At 17.2% G+C, this 22,890-nt stretch overlaps 1 protein-coding gene and 1 long non-coding RNA gene across 15 annotated transcripts in view; one reads left to right on the forward strand and one right to left on the reverse strand.

Annotated features, from left to right (window-relative positions):
* Positions 1–22,890, reverse strand: part of LOC107992898 (uncharacterized) — a 122,037-nt gene that overhangs the window by 15,860 nt on the left and 83,287 nt on the right. For 2 of the 14 annotated variants that reach the window (XM_062072089.1, XM_062072088.1), the window contains exon 14: positions 6,876–7,303. The exons of 10 other annotated variants lie outside the window; for them this stretch is intronic. In XM_062072089.1, coding sequence (XP_061928073.1) covers positions 6,905–7,303 — 399 coding nt within the window. In that variant the 3' untranslated portion in view covers positions 6,876–6,904. Of the gene's footprint in view, positions 1–6,875; positions 7,304–22,890 lie in introns of those variants that run through there. 2 more of the 14 variants (XM_062072091.1, XM_062072090.1) reach the window with 1 other exon arrangement.
* LOC133665747 (uncharacterized) overlaps positions 1–22,890 on the forward strand; it is a 101,985-nt gene that overhangs the window by 12,212 nt on the left and 66,883 nt on the right. The gene's annotated exons all lie outside the window — the stretch shown is intronic.

A 22,890-nucleotide genomic window follows, 5' to 3' on the forward strand; every position in this document is an offset into this window, starting at 1 on the left:
TAAAATAGATTTTAAAACGTAAAATAGTCATATTTTGTTTTTTTTTTTAAATATGGATATAATTTTGATCATAAAATTAACTTAAAGATAGCCATAAGATAAGAGCATTAGTAATATTGTATCAAAATTTAAATAATTGAAATACAAATTATAATTATATACAATTATATATAATAATTATACATGATAATTTAAAATATAAAAGTTCAAATATATCTTGAAAATTATTAACAATTATGAATTTATTAAAAAAATTGTTAAAAATATATTAAATATATATTTAATTTAAATACCTCTTACTATATAAGAAATGATTCAATCGTAAAATAATCATTTCCATATTAATATAACAAAATATAAAATTTTTAAACATAAGATTCTAAAATAGTTATTCTAATTATTCTAACAGGTAGTAATATTATTCTAACTGATCAATTTGATTTTTTTTATTAATATATTTATATAAACGTACTGTTTCAAAGAATGATCAATATATTAATTATAAAAATTATCTAAAATTTTTTTTTTCTTAATCTCAATTCATTATAACTTTAATAACTTTAATAAAGTCGGTGAATAAATTTTCATTAAATTTACATTACATAATTAAATTATACCGATGTTGAAGAGATTTTAAATTTTTTATATTTTTTTTATTTGTTATAAAAATATATAATTGGCTATATACAATTAAAACTATTAATTAAAAACGTTAATAATTTTCAATATTTTTCATATTTTGTTATGATAAATTTAAATGATAAATTTTATACTTTTATTAACTATTAAAATACTTCTATTGACTACTAATTTTCTTTATTAGTATATAATATTAGTATATAACATACGCACGCATGCATACATATATTAATAATTTATTAATATATTAATAATTTTTTTTCCTTTCTTTGTTTTGATTGCTGCATGTATATTTTCCGATATGCTTCGTATACATTGTTTTAATATATTCTTTATTTTTAGATGATTTTATTAAAATTCGATTTTTAAATTAGGCGAATGATAATTTGTATACAAATAAATTCCGGATATTTACAATTGGATTCATTCGGAAAATTTGTCTGGTTATGGGAATTTAGTAAAAAATAATAAGATATTATTAATATTCCTAATATGTACATTATTAATGTGTGGAAAATTATTAATTAATAAAATTTGTAATTAAATTTCATTTAAGTTTTTAAATTTTATTAAAAAGAAAAAATATTGATATTTACGAATAATTTTAATTTTTTGGTCAAGAACTATATTAAAATTCTTATATAACTTTTTTTAAGATCAAAATAATATAAAATAATTATATATTCTACTAAAAAATATTTTATATTATTGTTTAGCTATATTATTATATTATATATGAAATTATAATGTCTGAATCTTTTATTTTACAATAGCTTCCAGTATAAGCATTGGTTCGTTTAAAATTTTCATATTATATTTCATATATTTTGATTTTGATGAATGATAAAATAACAAAAACTGATTTATGTGAATTTTCTTATAAATGGCCACGATATAACATCGGCCATGATACAACACCCTAAAATAAGAATCTGGCTAAGAAAAAATATATTACAAATAGAAAATAAATAGTATATATTTACAATTTACAATAATTAAATAATATACATAAAGATTACATATCTAATAATATACATAAAGAAATAATTAAATAATATACATAAAGATTAAAATTCACATTAATTATTTTAAAATTTTTTTATGATTTCAGAATTTTCAAACCAAGAATTAAATTCCTTAATTAAAAAAATATTAAAAATATTTATATTTTTCTGAATATTTATAATATTTTCTTTATATTTATAATATAATACATATTTTCTTTACATGTATAAGAATAATAAAAAAGAATAAATTAATTTATTATTTTGAAAATATTTAAAATAAAAATTTACTAATAAGAATTTTTAAAGCATTATAACAGATAATACTTAATCAATTGAAAAATCTAATAGAGAAATAAAATATTTAATATTAATTTATAATAAAAATCGTATTAAATAAAATTAATAAACATAATAAATTCACATTTTATAAATAATTTAAATAATAAAATAATGGAAATTTTAATAACGAAAATGATATTAATTTGCAGACAATCTGCAGAGTGTTTATTATTCAACTTTGAAATAATATAAAATTAAAAAAAATATTATAACATAAAATTATTATTTGCAAATCCGTACAAATTTTACTTCAAAAATTAAAAAAATTGAAAGATTAACTTATTTTTAAATATATTTTTTAGAAATTGTTAGAAATTTTAAAATTTCTTTTTGCATTATAAAAATGATTCAATGTCAGTATGATAGTTTATTAGAAATAGGAATATAAGTAGAAAAAAATCAAGGTTAAAAGATGGCGAAAGTAATAAAAAATTCAAAATCTATTATCACAAATTTTATCGATAGATGATACAAAATTACAATTGAAGTATATATGTATGTATTTACGTATGTATACATTTATTTATATTATTTATATATATTTATATCCTATATCAATATAGATATGTAAATAATTTTTATATAATATAATAATAACTAATAATAATAACTTTTTGATAATTTAAAATAAATTTCAAATATAATAATAATTATTAATATTTTTAATGAAATTTTAAATTTATTTAATGAAATTTTAAAGAATTTGAAATTTAATTCTAAATCATAATCATATGAATAATTATAATGTTAATAGTCAGGATTAAAATTAATGTTACTATTGGTTCTGGTTGATATAATTTTTTATACAGTCATGAAATATTTTCAATTATATTTCCAATATTTTTATAAAAACAGAATTTAAAGAAAATAAAAAAAAAAGAAAATAGAAAGCTATATAATCCAAAGGAAGAAAAAAATCCAAAGAAAGTAAAAATAACAGAAACAAAAATGTAAAATTTTATGAAGAAGATAAAAAATATTATTATCTTCTATATATTGATTCATATAGAATTGTTGACAAAAATATTTGAAATAATTGGAATAATATATATTTAATTTTAACAACCTATATCTTTGTTAATTATAAGAAAAACTTATTTTAACTTGTTTTTAGAGTATTGTATTATATAGATATAAATAATTTATTTGTATTATATTAATGTATTATATTTGTATTAATTAATTTGATATAATAAAAGAATATTAAAAGCTAAATGAAATCATAATTATTTTTCCCGTCAAAAAATAATCGAATATTTAAAAATTTATAATAAAACTAAATAATAACTATAGTAATTAATAATTATAGTATAATTAAAATGGCAATTTTAATTATATTTGTAAGTTGAAAAAAAGTAAAAATAATTGTGATTTCATTTTTAATATTGTTTTATTATATCAAATTAGTTAAATGATTATTTTTATTTGTAAACTACAATAAATATTCTACAGAAAAAAAATTAAATTCATTTCTTCTGTTATTAATAAAAATATAGATTATTAATTAAGTATATTATTGTCCAAATATCTTTGTGTATAATTGTAGTTTATCACCGAAAAAAATGAGCAATGCATGAAATGTAACGATTGAGCACATGAAGATGCACTAAACAACATGATTTATATTTTTGTCACATTTATATGTTTGTGAAGTCGAATAGTTTAATTAGCTAAAATTATTATAATTATAATTATAAAAAATATGATTTATATTTAATTTTTTATATTTATTCCTTTAAATTTTTATTTCTTATTATAATTTAATTTAATATTTGAATTTAAAAAAAAAATATTGCATACTATGCTATGCCAAATTATGAAACAATTGTAATACTTTTTTTAATTTGTATTTTTTATTAATATAAATATTATTTATTATAAATTGAAACTATTGTAATTAATGTTAGATAATTATGTAATGATATAAAAATATTTGTTGATATAAAAAATATAATAATTTTTGTGTTATAATAATATAAATTATTATATTATTATTTTTACAAATATATATTATTATTTTTAATCTATAAAATGTATTTTAAAACGGCAAAAATCATTTTTATATAAAAGACTTTTGTATAAAAATTATTTAAAAAATGATTAAAATTATTGAAACATTTTTCGTAAATGGAATATTATTTATTTATATTTATCCTGGAATATTATTTATCTATAAAAATAGAAATAAAATTCTTCAAAAGTTTAAAAATTTAAAATAACATTAAAATTTCATAAAAATTTTTCACAATTAAAATCACACAATGGTCTAATTAATCTAAATTTAATCGATTGATCGAAATTAAAAACATTGTCATATTAATGTCTTTTTATAAAATATGATAATATTACATATCAATGTATAATAATAATTAATTATATCATAATAATAAATGTTAATTTATAAATATAAATTATAAATAATTATTTATATTTACATAAAAAATGTATATTTATATATAATAAATTATATTACTACATAATATTGTATAATAATATAATGCAATAATAATATATAACATAAAATAATAATTGATTTAAAAAAGATATATAGAAATAAAAAATTATAATATATAATTATAATATATATATATATATTTGGTTACCATTATAGTCCTATCTCGTCCCTTAAACTAATAGAATATATCGATTCATTAGAATATTTTCAATTATCAATACTCTAATACAATAAATAATAAATATATTATAAAAAGAAACTATTTTTCAGAATATTTTTTGCTTTTGAATTGTTTCTTCTTTTAGTTTTTTTTTTTGTCTTTTGATTTAATTATCAAGGTATCGGTTTATCGCAATAAAAATTGCTCTAAAAAGATGAACACTTCTTTTTTATTATAAACATAAATATTTAGAATTATTAGAATATAATAAAATTAAAAAAAATATTGAGAGCCAGTCTAATGTATAACAAAATCATTTATTATAATAGTAAAAAATATTATTGATATATAAATAGCTTTTAAATATTAATAATTGTGAAAAATATATAATATAAATGTAAATATTTTAAATATACAATATACTTAAAAAAAAATCAAAAAAATTTTTATAATGAAAAAAAATATTTTCTTTAAAACATAAAAATATTATTTTAGAGAATTTTAAAAATCAAATATATAATAATTCCTATAATTTCTAATATTTGATAAAATATAACATTTTATAATGATTAAAAAATAAAAGAACATTATTCTCTATATTATTTAACTATAAGTAATAAAAATAAATAATAAAAATTTTTTTAAGTAATAAAAATTTTTTAATTTAAGTAAAATTGATTAGTTACATTGATTAATAAAACTACTGAGTCGTTTTTGATGCATATCAATATCACAATATTGTTCGCACAATTGTCAGCATACAGGATAAAATTTGTATAATAATAAAATTGTTGGACAAAGATAATATCTATATATGTTATTTGTTCTATCTCTAAAAATGGTTCAATTTCTTTATAGCAAATTCCGCAAGAGAAAAATATGATAAATTGTAATATGTTTGCTGTCAATAATAGATCAAGTGGATATATCTCGTAATGATGTGGCATAAATCTGGTCACATTTTTTATTACTTATATCAATAATATAAGTATAATAATATAAGGTCAATAATATAAGTATAATATAATATAATATTTATAATAATAAGAGAGTGAGAAAGAAATATTATTTTGTATATGATTTCGTCAAATAAATTGTTTCGTAGTTTCTTGTCATGTTTCATTATTCCTCTATTTTGCCTGATTCTCCTATTTTTCTATGTTAATGCCGAATATTTTATTTTGAATGCTTTGCGAAAGAATATTGTTATAATAATAGTGTATATAATAATAGAGTTGTTGTAAACATAATATGCGTGATAGAATTTAATAATCGCAATTTATATAAGGAATAGAGAATAGGAATTATGTAAGGAAAGAAAGAATAAATTAATGAAATTTAATGATATCATTTATTTGATAATAAGTATCATGCACTTAATATTACGAAATAGTTTTTAGATAGTATCGTGAAATTTCATTAATTTGTTATTTAATTCAATTATTCTCTATGTAAATTCTATAATGTCAGATTCTATATTTGTAATACTTTTTTCGGTAATACTTTTTTTTGCATGACTTATGAATTGCACGACTTTATTGGAACATTTTTTTTTATAGAAAAATGCAAAATTTTGATCGATAGAATATATGAATTTATAAATATATAAAAAATTATAATTATCAAATAAAAAATAATGTATGATATTAATATTATTTTATCATGAAAACTTCCATATAACATTTTTAATAATTTTTTAAAATTTTATTTCAATTAATAAATTTCTATTATTTATCTATTTTAAAGATCAAAAGTTTTAATTTTTTTTTATTTCTTGAAAAATATAAGAAATTATAATTAATTTTTAAAAACATGTTAGAAATAGATATGTTAAAAATATAATTTCAATATTTTTAAACATAAAAATATAAAAAAACATAAATCAATAAACATAATAATCAATAAAATTTTTAAACAAAATAAATAATTAATATCTGATAAATGATATCTATCACAAATATTTTAATATGTTAGGTTAAAATCTATTACATATAATTAAGATTTTCAAAGATTTTATATTAATTTTAATTTATTATTTTTTCTTATTGACTATAAAATTCGTTACGAAACATTTGGAAAAATATTAACTAAAATAATCTTTATTTAATATTTTCTAATTAATATTGAATTATTATTTTATATTAAATTATTAAATTATTATATATTTATTTATTAAAAATTAAATCAATAATTAAATCTAAAAAATTCGAAAAATAATTCATAACACAACAATTTTAAAATACTCGTTGTCAATGAAAAAAAACGAAGATGATACACAAAGAAACAATGAACAAAAAGTAGTTTTTAAGATAAGTCGAACATAATAACGATTATAGAATAAAATATGATACATCTAAGGGTTGGAGGGCGGACCTTGATTTTAGTCACAGCCTCCCGCACTATGTGGTTGTTAAGGCGCTTACGTCTCCCTTCCTCTTCAACTTCAATTGATCCGAGAAAGTGAAGTCTGAAAACAGTAGTAGGCTCCATAGAGCCATTGATTGGGGCCAGTTTTGATTGGAGCCCCACAGTCTGCGACTCGGACTGGCCCTCACCAGAAGTATTTCCTATAAGTTCTTCGCTTGAATCACATTCATCTTCCTCGAGGCTTCTTTGCGAGGCAACGCTGCATCGACCAAATTCATGCTGCCTCCTATAGTTTAATAGCGTAGCCTGCATATCCGTCACCACTGGCGGTCCCTCCTTTCGTAACGATAAACAAACAAATGTTCTTGCTAATCACATTATCACGCACCACTAATATCACGAATAAACTTTTCGTTTCGATTTTTTCTTTTTCTTTCTTTCTCTATTGATGCATTTTTTTTCAAATTTATCTTGATTTTCACTTTCTTTTCTATTGCAAAAATAGCACAATTATGTGTAATTAATTTGTTTCGAAGCAAAGAAAATTGATAGTTTATCTTTAACTTCGATTTTATTCAACTTACTTTTTATATTTTTCCCATAGAATGAATATTTTAATATAAAATTGATATTATAATATATCTGTACTACTAAATGTTTCATTAGCATATTATGGATATGTGTTATTTATTAAGTACAAACTATCAGGTATCGATGTGATGGAAATCAGATTAAACAAATTCATGAAAAGCATTTAAAACATAAGCTAAATTTGATGGAATATAGAAGCTGGTATTGTATCATGCTAAGAGGAAGAGAAAGAGAGAGAAGGATATCATTTCATACATAAAATATCCTAAAATATCGTTCAAATTTAGGGTAGTATGCAAATTTGTATAGATCAATAAATTCTTAAAATTTTTATGAAACATTGAACATTTAATACGGCACTGATATTTTTAAGATCTTATATACAAAAATAAATATGAACTATAATAATTTTTTATTATTTGAAAACTACTTAACTTAATGTTTTGAAGTCTAAAAAAAAATTGTCATATAATTATTGATTTTTATGAAAGATTTTTTCTTAAATATTTTCACAAATAGATAAAATATAAATGGAAGTGATCAGAAGTTATCATTTACTTAACAACATTTGAAAAGTATCAGATCATTAATAAAAAATCATATCTTGATTAACAAAATGTTAAATAGATTTATACAATATACTTTTAGAAATTAAATTTTAGATTAGAATTAGAATTTAAAACAGATAAAAAAGTTGATCTATAAAAATTTTAATTAAAATTTATTTATTAAGTTGTAAACAATTTAAATTCGCATTAAATGAAGTAAAAATAGAATGAGATAATAATGTAAGCAGAGTTTTTACTCTCTTCATATCTCGTTTTGACAAATGCAAACGTCAACTATATAATTTAATAAATAAATAAATCCTAATGAACATTTTATACCAACTTTTATGTTATGGCATATATTGATATATTTTTCAAATATTTTATAATTCTATATTATAATCATATTATTTTACAGAAGAAGCGTAAATGCATACACTTAGTAATATACATTACATGTATATTATATAAGTATTATATAAGTATACATATTATATAATATACATATATTAATTTATAAACTAAAAGTATTTATAACTAATCAAATATAAACTTTAACTAAAAAATATAATTTCATATTTAATTTAATAAAAATATATAGAAAATAAAATACTATGATATGATTGCTTATATTGTATGATTCTTTTTTTAATTGATTAATTACAATATATATAATGATTAATTATATATATAATTAGATATAATGTATATTATATATATAATAATATATAATGATAATTACAATAATTGTTTGCTCCATGCGAATTGATTCAATATTAGAATAAAATAATTATTATTAATATATATAAGAACAATCATTTCCTAATCACTAAGCGATCGAAAAAATTTAAGGAGTTTATTTTAAATTTAATATATTTTTATTATTAGTTTTTATCTGTTCTAGTAAATATAGCATATGTAATAAATTTTCTAGTAAATATGTATATTTAATAAAAAGAATCTATATTTAGTTACTTTTATATATTTGAGTTGAATTTACTAAAATTTTATATAAATATATATTTATAAGTGTATACATTTATTATACTTTGAGCTTTTACTAGAAATTATACATTAAATTACAGTTATAATAATAATATAATATAAATGCATAAATGTGACAATCTCATTTATAAATTCTATTGTTAATATTAAAACAATTAAGTCTCTAAAAATGACGGATTTCATATTTTTTGATTTATGATTATAAAATATCTTGAATATAAAAATGTTTTTGGCAAAATATTACATTTTACATATACCATTATTATTATAATTATACACATTATTATTATATTATTTATTTTTTAATATTAATTATTTATATACAATAATTTAATTATAATCATTTATATGTAAAATATATATTTATTGGAGATCGATAATTCTATTAAGTGAATTTTAAAATCATACTATAGCTTCATTGATAGATCATATATTACAGTTTTATTATTTGAAAAAATTAATAAAATATAACATATTAAATTTATATAAAATTTTATCAAATCATAAATTAAAATTTTTCAATATTAAAAATCATACGTATATAATCACTTCATCTTTTATATAAAGTTTATTTTATTTATCTAGTTATATATCTTTTAAAAATATATGAAAAGATAGTTCTTTAGTATAATAAAAGTTATTTGGTATGAGAAGATATAGTGTTATAATTATTAATAGTTTTTTGTAGATAAATGCGTAAAATATATTAGAAAATCATGTTTTTAATATTTATCGTTATTATTTCCTATAAAAAGTACTAAACTATTTGAAAAAAATCACTTCAGAAGATATAACTTGATGTTTGTAAAATTGTATAAATGGCAATGAAGAATATGAATGGTAGAATATCGTTTCGTCTGTTATCTTGTTATCTTTCGTACAATTTTACAAACTTAAAATTACTTCAATTAATTTCCTAGACTAGATTCTTTGATATAAATAATTTAATATGTTTATAATGTGAGAAACAATAAGATATATTATAATTAATAAATAAAAAAATATATAATTAAGATTAAAAAAACATTTTTATAATATAACATACATATCCAGTTATAAAAAAATTATTGTATAATGTATCTTCTTATATCAAACAATTTTTATAAGATATTTAAATAAAATAAACTTTCTGTAGAATAGAAGAGAAACCAAATGAAATAATTTTAATTATAATACCAAAAATCAAAAATTTAATTTACTTACACTTTCTATCATTGTTTGACTTTTATGCATACAAATTTTTATAAAAATAAATTTTATAATATAATTAATACAAATATATTAATTTTTACTGTTTAAATAAATAAACTTTTTAAAAATATTTTACAACTATATTTTTATTTAAAAATAAATTATATATCTTTAAAATTTTTATAAACTATTATATTTATTATATATAATAGTTATTTATATTATTATATAATAGTTTTGTAGAATATAATTTGCAATATAGAAGATTATGTTTAATTTTTCAATATGAAATTTGACACGAAAAAAAAACATGTAAAATATTATTTTCAGATTATATACAGAATGTTCTAAAAATATCTGAATATTCCTAAACTGGAAATAAGATAATTATAAGCATTTAATTATAACATGTAACATTTTTTTTTACAAAAACTTTCGTTACTCATTTTATTAACGAGTTTAAGAATACCAGCCAATCATGACACTAATTATGTATTGCTAATCGAGTTCAAATAATATATATCAAAAAAAATATATTATAGAATATAACAAATATTTTTTTATTAAAAAAATTATATCGAATTATATCATGAACAATGAATAAATAAATAAATAAATATAATATTCAATATGCACATATATGTACAAAATAAACATATATATACAAAATCCGAAAATCAAATTTTTGCTATGGTTCTCATGATTCCTATATCATTTGGCACAATCTAATTACAATCTAATTCAATTAAAACGATTTATTGAATGATGGTCTAAGATGTAAATTGTTATCTTTGATACAATATATATTATGCTAAATGACAATAGTATAAGATATAATAGAATATATTAGAAAATATCATAATTGTATATAATATATAATTCAAAAACTGAAAACAATTATCAATTACATATAAAAGAAAAAGAATTTTATTTAAAAATATATTCTTAATAATTTATTTTAAATTATTTCATTAAAAAGCGATACATTGATTATATTTTATTTAAAAAAAAATAAGTAAATGTAAATGTTCCTAGTAGAATTGATAGATATTATTTATAAATAGTTTGCATGTCACTGACAACAATCAGACAATACTATATACTATATATGTATAAATATATACATATAATCGATCCAAGGAGAGAAATTAGATGTAGATAGATATAAATAGATGTATGTACTTGATATAACTCACAATATGTATATTTAAAAAAACTTTAAGATTTCCGTGAGTTATATAAATTTATTCCCTATCGATATTTGACTATCGTTTTGTATCAATAATTGTACAATAATAATTATAGCACATCAATATCAAGTACTCGTTTTATTTATATTTTTTGATTACGTAGGATACTTTTATTCTGATATTTCAATTCTTTTAGTTATATCACCATATCATGGTTTATATAATATATAATATATAATTATAATTTTAAAATTGTAAAAGAAATTTTCATTAATGAATAAATAAATAAACAAATGGATTTGATAGAAATTCCTAAATTTTTAAGAACGTTTAATTTAGAAAATTTTCTACAAAAAGTAAAAGAAAAACATTAAATTTTGTATTTAGAACTTGATAGTCATTTAAATAATTAATATATCAAAATTATCAATAACATTTTTTTTTCTTTTTTTTTCATATTTTTATAAGTTTAATAATATTTTTATATTCTATTTATTAATACTTCTTACACAGACTTGTCTTTTTCAATTTAAAATAAATAAAAAATAACATACAATTTATACTCATCTGTAAATTGTCTTAAAAAATCTTGTATTTTGCTTCCTATTAATAGATTGTCAACAGACAATTATCTATTATATGGACAGACTATAAATATTAATCTCAGTTTATAAAAATAGACTTATATTTTTCAGAATGTTTTTTTTTTTTATGTATTTATATCTATTGCCATATGAATAATATTAATATAAAGGAAAATTAAAATGTAATATTTTCATTTTAAACTTGGAAATGTCCACTTTGTTGTTAACACAAAAATCCATTAACATAAATATAATATTTTTTTTTCGTTCCATACTATAATACTGTATGTTACATGAAGTTTTTATAATACATGGTCGTGCAAAAATAATATTGTGCTACATATAATCTATGAAGCAAAATAAGACAGAAACTGTACATAAAAAAATTAAGAAGCCAAATAAAAATATTTCTCTATTATGGACATTATATATTCAAAATATGTATATATATTATTATGTTAAACATATAACAGAAATAATTTGAATATTTATTAGCATTCAATTAAATAAATATTCACGCTATTAGATATTCCCAAGCATTTTTCTTACATATAGTTTTTAAAAGAAAAGGAAAAGAAATTATTAAAGAAAGATTATTTTTCATATGCATATATTGAATAAATTAAAATTTATAATAATATTTATCAAATGATAATATCCTGAATTTTTTATATTTAATATTTTTTTTATATTTTATGATATTGTACGACAAAATAATTTACTATATAATGAAAAAAAGATAAAAATGAGATGAATATTGTTTGAAAAGATTATTTAGTAATCTTTAAGTAAATTTATGAAATATGCTCAAAATGATTTTCATATTTATTATGAATTCATAAAATAATTGAAAGATCAACAAATCTTTGTTATCAATTTTATAATTTTACTTAGTAATATTATTAAATATAAATTTAAAAATTTTTTTTTATTTTTGCCTTTTTTTAAATATTATATATATCATAGATCATAATTTTCCATATAAATAAAGTCAAGAGGATAATACATCTATATGGAGAAATTTAAAGAAAAATAAAATTACATTGGAGATTTGATTTTTAAGAAAAATAAATTCGAAAATTTATTGAGTATCCATAATTCTTATATAGATACGAGTAATAATTAATAAAAAATTATAATATGAATATAATACGAATAAGTAAGTTATAATATATAGAATTAATATATAAAATGTATAGAAAGTAATTAAAATGATTATATTTGGATCGGTAAAAATTTGTAAATAAAAATACATGCAAAAATAATCCTGAGTTCAACTAAAATCAAATTTATTGCATTGTAATTCAATTATTCTCTTGAAAAAAATATAAAATTTAAATTAATTTTCGAATTTATTTTATTTATAATTTTTTTACATTTTTCAATCAATTATAAGAAAAATAGTATTTATTGAATATAGATACCCCAGATCTGTTATATACCCGATATTTTTTTTTTGTCTATTATTTATTTAAATAAGATTGAATTCGCATTTCTAATTCTTTATATACAAAATATGAAATATTTAATTAATGGTTGATAATACAAAACTGAAAATAATAAGAATTTCAACTTCATGTCAATCATTAATTTCAAAAAAATTCATCGTTTGATGCATACATGTTTCAAATTTGATCTTATTTAAATAACAATAAAAAAACAGAAAAAAAAGAAAAAAAAAGATATTATAAGAAATTTCGAAAATATATAATAAAAAAAGTGATTAAGCAAAATAAAAATTTTTTGTCTAAATTTATTTTTAAGAAAATTTTGCAAATTCAAAAATGAAATTCAAAAATATTTATAAAATAAATTTATTGAAGATCTCTTTTCGAATATTCATAATCTAATTGAATTTTCTTTTTTTTCGACATATTTTCGTTCTATTGTTAGTGACTGAAAAAAAAAGAGTATCATTTATGTTGATTATGTGATGATTATACGATCTGCTACTGGTATAATTATAAAATCTATAAATTTTTTTCAATGTTACCTGATTCGTTCAATATAAGATATATAATAATAGATTTGGAATATCTTAAGCTATTTTTTTATAGATTGAATAACATAAATAAATTATAAATAAAACAAATTTTAACTAAAAACTAATAAAACTTTAATAATTTCTTTTTAAAACAATAATTGAATTGCGACCGATTCTTTTGATACTTTTTATTTTTGTAATGAGTAGATACAATGTAATATAAAAAAATCAGATCTTGAAATTCGAGATTAAAATCATTTTTGCACTTTTATTTACAAATCTTTAGCTATCGATTCAAAGATATAAAAAAAAGTACTATACTTTTTATATTTATTTTTTATATATCCTATATATAATCAATTATTAATCAAGTATACTCGTTATAAATTAAATAATTAATTATTAATAACATATGATATGAATTTATAAATTTGATTTTCTCAAAAATAAATTTAGACGAAAAAATTTTATTCTTTTATTTTATATTTTTTTGCTTGTTTTTACATTATTATATTAGAATATTTTGTTACTAATAATATTTATCTAATATCTATTTAGGAATAAGCTAAATATATGCAGGATATTAATATATTCCTGAGACATTTTTTGAGAATCAATTTTAGAAACTAAAAAAAATTGTTAATTATTAAATGAAGCTTGTATAATACAAAAATGTTGTTTGAATCTTTTTTCATTAAGTTATAACTAATGTAAATTTGGATTAAACGAAGTAAGATGAATTGAATTAAGCTAAATGGAAACAATTCTATCTTCATTCCATTATTTTCCTGTCTTCGTGTCATTTCATTTAACATTCATTTCACTTAAATTTAAATTGTTTAAAGATTAATAAATAAGTGTCAATAAATATTTTTATGCAACAACTTTTTTTGATGCATTTGTTTTGAGCATCATTTTTCAAAGATTATTCATCAATTTTTCAAAGATGTCTCATAAAAATAAAAATATCTTATATTCAATTGAGATGTATTTTTCGCAAAAAACTAATGTAATTTTATTATTTTTAATTTCAATATTATTATTATAAACTGTATTATCTCTCTGAGATTTGGTTGATAGTATATCAGATATTTGAAAAAATCTATTTCAGCATCTAATAATTCGACGGGTATAATTTCAATCATAATCATATTTTATGTTTATTATTCAGCAATGATTATAAGCTCTATTTCACATATATATATTTGTATTATTCTTTATTCAGAGTATGTTAAAAATCATTATACAATTATGCTGAAAATCATAATACAAAATAATACAAAATCGTAATAAAATAAGTCCGAATGAAAATCCCATATTTTTTAAAATGATTAACATATCGTAAATTTAACTAACATTTAAAGAAAGAAAATATATTTGCAAGCATAAATATATATAAATTTATAATACTAAAGAACCAAAAAAATAATATAGATTTTGAAAAAAAAATATAATTGAATTCTATTTCATCCGGAATCTCTAATATCTTTGTTTCAAAGTGTCATGGTTTAATTAGAAAATATATATTGTAAATCTAATAAAACGAAAAATTTTTTTTTATATAAAAACTTTTTTTTATATAAAATATTTCCATAATTTAAAATTAAAAATTTTTAAAAATTTTGAATATCTTTCATAAAATCATTCAATCAAAGATTGAATCCAGTCATATTATTATAATGTATGATTATATACTTCTCACATTAGCATTTAGTAATCATTTTTTTTTTCCGAGAATACTTTCTTATATTAGAAATCTGAAAAATTTTCATCGAAAAATAAATCTTATATACTATTTTTCGTCTACTTAATTTTTTTAAATTTTTACTTTTTTATTTTTTTTTATTTTTCAATTGCAATTTTTTTCGATACTTTATTTTATTAATGTTTTTGAGACATTATTAAAATGATATTTTTTATACATTTTCTGATTTATTAAACTGTATTCATTGATCTATTGAGAATTGAATAAATTTATTAATAATATCTATTGCCTTTCTTGCAAAAGTTTCTATAGATTTTGGTTCTACAATTCTATTAATATTTGTAATATATTGTTCTAATCACTGTTCTGATTATTCTTCTTTATTTAATTTGAAATGATATTGCATTAAAATCTATATATATTTTTGTGATATTATCTATTCCGTAAAAAATCATCATAATCCAAAAGCCAGGAAGTGATTTTTTTTCAACAACTATACTAATATTTTTATATTTTTATTATATTTTAATGTATATATTATATATATTATATTTTAATAATATATATATATATATGTAATATAGCAATTCAATATATTAATATTAGTTATTTTTATATTTATAATTATACAAATATAGATTCATTGGATATGTAAATTCATATATAAATTAATCAAATAATCCATAGACGAAAAATTCATATTATTCAGATATATTTTACATTCATAAATTCATAATTCATAGTTATATTATTGCATAGATATTAGACATTTAATTGTTTTGTATAATGACTTCGAGTTAAATCTTATTGTATATTCAATGTTCTTTTGTATTTCGGATTTATCAATCCGAACTCTAATGTATTGAATGCAAGTCATTCAAAATAAATTATATTATATATTACTTTATACTATATGTTAAACTAAGCAAGGATGGTTTTATATCACATATAGTTTTGAATTTTTAAAATTTTGATTTAAAAATTCGATCTTAAATATTTATAGAAAGTTAGAAATTTTCTAATTTATAGTAATATCATAAAGTCATTATCCCAAAGATTATGATAATTATTCTCGATAATTTTAAACTACTTGATCTAGTAAGAAATTTGTTTTTTTGAATTATCGAGGATTCTCCTTAAGAGGAAAGATTATTCTAAAGTTTTCAATATTTCATATCATTGCAATATATCTTTTTATAGCATACAATTTTTATCTGAAACATTTTTTTGTCTTTCTGATAATAACAGAAATAATCATGTTGTGTATACATTTAAAACAGACATTTAAAACATAACCATTGATTTTAATTTATGACATATTTAGATATTTTTATAATTATTTAAATTAAAAAATAATCTTTACTATTATATTAAACTTTATATATATATTTATATTTATATTCATGAGAGAACATCCTGTGATCATCATATATCTATTAATATATTGCGGAAGATAATTAAGATATATATATAATAATCGATCAAAATTATTTTGTTGTAAGTTGTTTCTTGTATTATTTTCTTTGTTTTATTTAATATATAATTATTCAGCTCACTTGAGCTTCTTTTATAAAACATGAATATTTTTATATTTAATATTAAATAAATAATCCTCGATAATAATTCTATTAAATATAATCTAATATTTATAAGATTTATCTAATATTATAAAAATGACATATATTAATTTGAAATTTTATTGAATTCAAAATAATATTGAAAAAACAAATATTTATCAATATAATTAAACTATGTCGCAAACTATATATTATATTTATATATATCATCATATATATATATGTATATCATTATATATATATATATATATATCATCATATATATATATATGTATATCATTATATATATATATATATATATGATTATATATATATATATATATCATCATATATATATATATGTATATCATTATATATATATATATATATATATATATATATATATATATCATGATACATTATTATATATGTTATTATATATATAGAATTTTATTTGTTGTTTGATCATTATTTATCTTGCATTAAATATATATTATGGCCATTAATATATACAGCGATAAAAATTATTTCCTAATAATAATGATATATTTTTTCTCATATCGAGTTTATTTTGAAAAATTATATGTACAATTAGTATTTATCTATGAAAATCTTTGAAATCCGCGAAATATGAAAATAAAATATAAAACAACTTTTGTGTAATTAAAATTATAATGATAAAAATTTGATGATTGCAATATTAGCTCATAATTAATTTATATTTGTTATTATAAATTTTGTTATAAATTCTTGTAATTTTATTATTTAAAATATCATCGCATTTATTTGATTATTATAATTTCAATTATTAATATTTTATTTTTGTTTTATGGAACTTTTGAATCTATGGAATGTCTATCAAACTTTTTATGAATATATAGATGTTAAAGTATGATATTAGATCATTCAGCTTAGAATAATTCAAAGTTATGATTATTTTTTGACAAATTATAACTCAAAATATAATTTATGATAAATATATATTAATCAATAATAGCTTGAAGAATTCTTCTTAGGGATTATTCAAGCAGCTGATCCATGATATACTTTGATATGAATTTGGAGTTTAAGATTTAATTTTGATTTGATCACATATTGTGAGTTATTATGAGAAACAATGATTTCACATAGCATGTATAATATATTCATTAATATAGTTTACTATATGATGTATAGTTATTATAAAAATGATATATAGTTTATTATAAAAATGGGAAAACATCATATTTTTTCATCTATTCAACTTCAGTTAAAGATTTCACGTATTTTCTCAACATTTCATCATTTCAACATTTAACTTTATTTATTACATTTATTATAATTGATTACTAAAAGTAATTATGATAATCATAATTATTATTCAAGAAATTATAAATGTAGGAATTAATATATCTTATAATTATAATAATCTTGCATAAAATTTTTAATTTATAATCAATAATTTATCTATAATTAATAATTATATATTTATATTATATGAATATATATATGAATAATTATATTATTATATTATTTATATTATGTTATTTATATGTTATAGTAATACATATTTATTATGTTAATAGAAAATTAATAAAAATGAACAAAGAAAAAATTTGATGTAGCTTTTCAAAGAAGCAGTAATAATTAAAATAATTCTAAATTCAGAAATCTGTAAGAGTATAAGAAATTACTTCGATATCTTTGATTATGAATATTTCTTTTATTGATTATTTAATGATTACAAAATATTTAATTAGTAATCATGATTAAGTATGATTTTATTTATAATCTTTGTTTAATCATTAATTTTCAATCATTAATTATCTTTCATCATTAATCATCTATTAACTATTTACCTAAAGATTAGTAATAAAAGAAATTAATTGATCTACAAAATATATATTATATAAGATTTTAATAATTATAAGCTTATAATTGTATTTAATTTATATAATTATATAATTATATAATTGTATTTAATTTATTTTAAATTAAATAAATAAATGAAGCGATTTATTGAAAATAAATAAATAATTGTATAAATAAAATTGTTTAGAAAAAAATAAAATAAAAAAAAATTAGATAGGTAATTTTATTTTTATTTTAGTAATTATATATTTTAAATATAGTCATTATGGTTATTATTATTGATATTATTGATTAATTGAAAATTATATATAATATAATTTATATAATATAATACAATATAATATAATATAATATAATATAATATAATATAATTTATATAATATAATATAATATAATATAATATAATATAATATAATATAATATAATATAATATAATATAATATAATATAATATAATATAATATAATATAATATAATATAATATAATATAATATAATATAATATAATATAATATAATATAATATAATATAATATAATATAATATAATATAATATAATATAATATAATATAATATAATATAATATAATATAATATAATATAATATAATATAATATAATATAATATAATATAATATAATATAATATAATATAATATAATATAATATAATATAATATAATATAATATAATGTAATGTAATATAATATAATGTAATGTAATATAATATAATATAATATAATATAATATAATATAATATAATATAATATAATGTAATATAATATAATATAATATAATATAATATAATATAATATAATATAATATAATATAAGAGAAATATAATATAATTATTCGATTAAGAAAATTGCATTCTTGAGATTTTGTCTATTTTATCATTATATGTTTAAGAGATCATGTTCTTTTTTATAAAATATGTTCTATATAATTTTTGTCTATTTATTATCTATTAATGGTCTTAAAAGTCTGCCTTATATAAAACAATTGCTTATAGAGCATGCAAAACATATAAATAATCCAAAATATAAATTGTAAATTTTAGCAATTTTTGAATTCATTTGAAATCCTCGAATTCTATTATTTCGTATAATAGAAAATAAGAAATGAATAAAATTTAAAGAAATATACGGATAGTAATTATTAAATATTCAACGAATAATGATATATTTTATATAAAATATTACTCAAATGATGATGTTATTTTAATTTTTGTTATATGAATCAAAAAAGTGTATCATGTCGGAATATTAATATGAATCACAATATTTTTAATTAATATATTAAATAATATGTATATCATTGTACAAGAATTGGCAAATTTCACAGCAAACTTTTTTTCTATTTATAATAAATAAGCGATAGACACTAACAAAAAAAGTAAAATATATAAAAATATTAAGAAAGTAATGTATCATTTCCTTTCTTTTTTTCATTTAATTTTTAAAAAGAGCATTAAAAAAGATTTATGAAAATTAATGTTATCAATTCAAAGAAAGAAACTATTCAAAGAACTAGAATTCATATAAATATGTGACACTAACACTATAAAATTTAATAAATTTCACACTTAATTTTTATTCATATTAGTTAATATATTAAGATATATTAAGATAATAAAAAGAAATACCAAAATTTTTTAAAGTTTTTATTCATATTATAGCTATAGTTATAGTTTTGGATAGGGATAGAATTTGAATTAAGTACAAAAGAAATCAAATATAAAAGCTATAAGAGATACATTCGCGAGCATTTATTTGCGAAATTTATAAACATTGTATTCGGAGAAATTTTTTATATAAAAAACTTTTTCTATTATTATCGCGCGCAGGTTTTTATTAAGCCTAAACAAAGAATGATATTATCTGAGAAGATTGCCTTTGAGAATTTAGCCGATATTTATAATTATATATTTCTGACATATTTTAGCCTAACTGAACCTAGCCGATTTTAATAGTGACATATTTCAAACGCGGTTGATTCAAAGATAAATAACATTGTTTTAGTTCGAGGAATCTATAAGAGAGATGCGATCTGTTTCTCTTTATTGTGAGATTTTCGTATACAGATCATCACTCAGGCCCGGAATTTCCTCGAATTAGAGGGTTGCCAGATATTGGTAATATTATTGATCATTGGTGTGCCCCATCGGAAAACGTTCAATTGAATCAAGAAGAGATTTTTCTAAGGCATGAGCTTTATTTGCTAAGAACGTCTCATTGTGAATATATCAGTCCGACCGCTAAATACGACAATTACATTACTTGCTATAATATTGAGAGAGATTCTCTTCTTTAAAAAAATTATTTAATAAATATTAATCTATATCGCTTCTTATGTAGTTCACTCATCTTTAAGAAGTATATCATTTGTTACGATATCTTAAAAAGCATTTTACAAACATTCAGCTATTAATTTACATCCAGCAATCCATTAATAATATCGTTGCAGGCATAAGAAGAACAAATAAACAAATAAAGTTTTATATTAATTGATGTTGCAGTTATTACTAAATACAGATGATTTGGTATAAAATTTCCAAAAAAAAAAAAGAATATATATTATCAATTGTAACAAAAAACATGATAACTCATAATATAAAAAGATATTTCAGTTATCATTAGATAATTCTATTATTATATTAGTTTTAAGCAAATATTAATCTTAAAAAACTATAAAAAAATATATTATGTTTTATCTTTTTTTTTAGTAGTATATATCGATACAATGATAATAAATTATATGATACTGAATAAAAATTGATTTCAACAATTTAAAGAATTATAAATAACAAACAATTTGTTATTTCATAAAATAGATATATGGCAATATAAAATTGTAGGATCCGTCATAATATAAAAATATTTTAATGCTGCATATACCGAATTTCAATACTTAGGATTTATAATAGTTTTTGATGATAGCAAATATAAAATATATTAGAAAGACGATTATAAATTCAGAAAATCCAATATCTAAAGATCATTGATTCAAATCATTGAGAATGCAAACAATTTTGAAAATTAACAATGATATTAACTCAAAATATTAAAATATTTTGAAAATTAATAATGATATTAACTAAAAATATGATTTTATTGTATCATGATTTATGTAAAAACTTAAAAATAATAATAGAAATTAGTTATAAAAATATGAATAGAATATTCTATATATGTATTTTATATATGTTTAATACATATATGTAATAAATGCAATGTATTCAATGCAGCATATATAATCGCGACTAATTTATACGCTTTGTGAGTGATTAGTATTTTTTTTTGTTGGTAATTACTAACAAAACTGTAATGAAAGTTTTTTCCAAACAAAAAAAAAATATTATTTAGATTATCAGAAATCATCAATTAATAGATATTCTTTCATTTTTATACATATCTTGTATATGTATAAAAAAAAAAACAAGCAGATAAAAAGATAAAAAATGAATCTATTTCTGCAACTTTTAAATGTTAATGTATGGATTAAATAAATAATAAAAACTTGCAAGATATTTCTTATAAATGATTATATTAGAATAATATTTGACAATTTTCTTCAAAGAATGAAATCATAAAGAATTTTAAGAAAATCAAATTCTAGAAGAGACAGATAAGAAAATTAAAATGATAAAAAACTAAAAGAAAAGAATTTTTAATGGAAAAGTACTTGAAAATTAATTTAATTTATCATTAAGTTTATTTTATCAT

This window comes from Apis cerana, linkage group LG2, assembly GCF_029169275.1.
Source record: "Apis cerana isolate GH-2021 linkage group LG2, AcerK_1.0, whole genome shotgun sequence".
In the NCBI taxonomy this organism is placed as follows: domain Eukaryota; kingdom Metazoa; phylum Arthropoda; class Insecta; order Hymenoptera; family Apidae; genus Apis; species Apis cerana.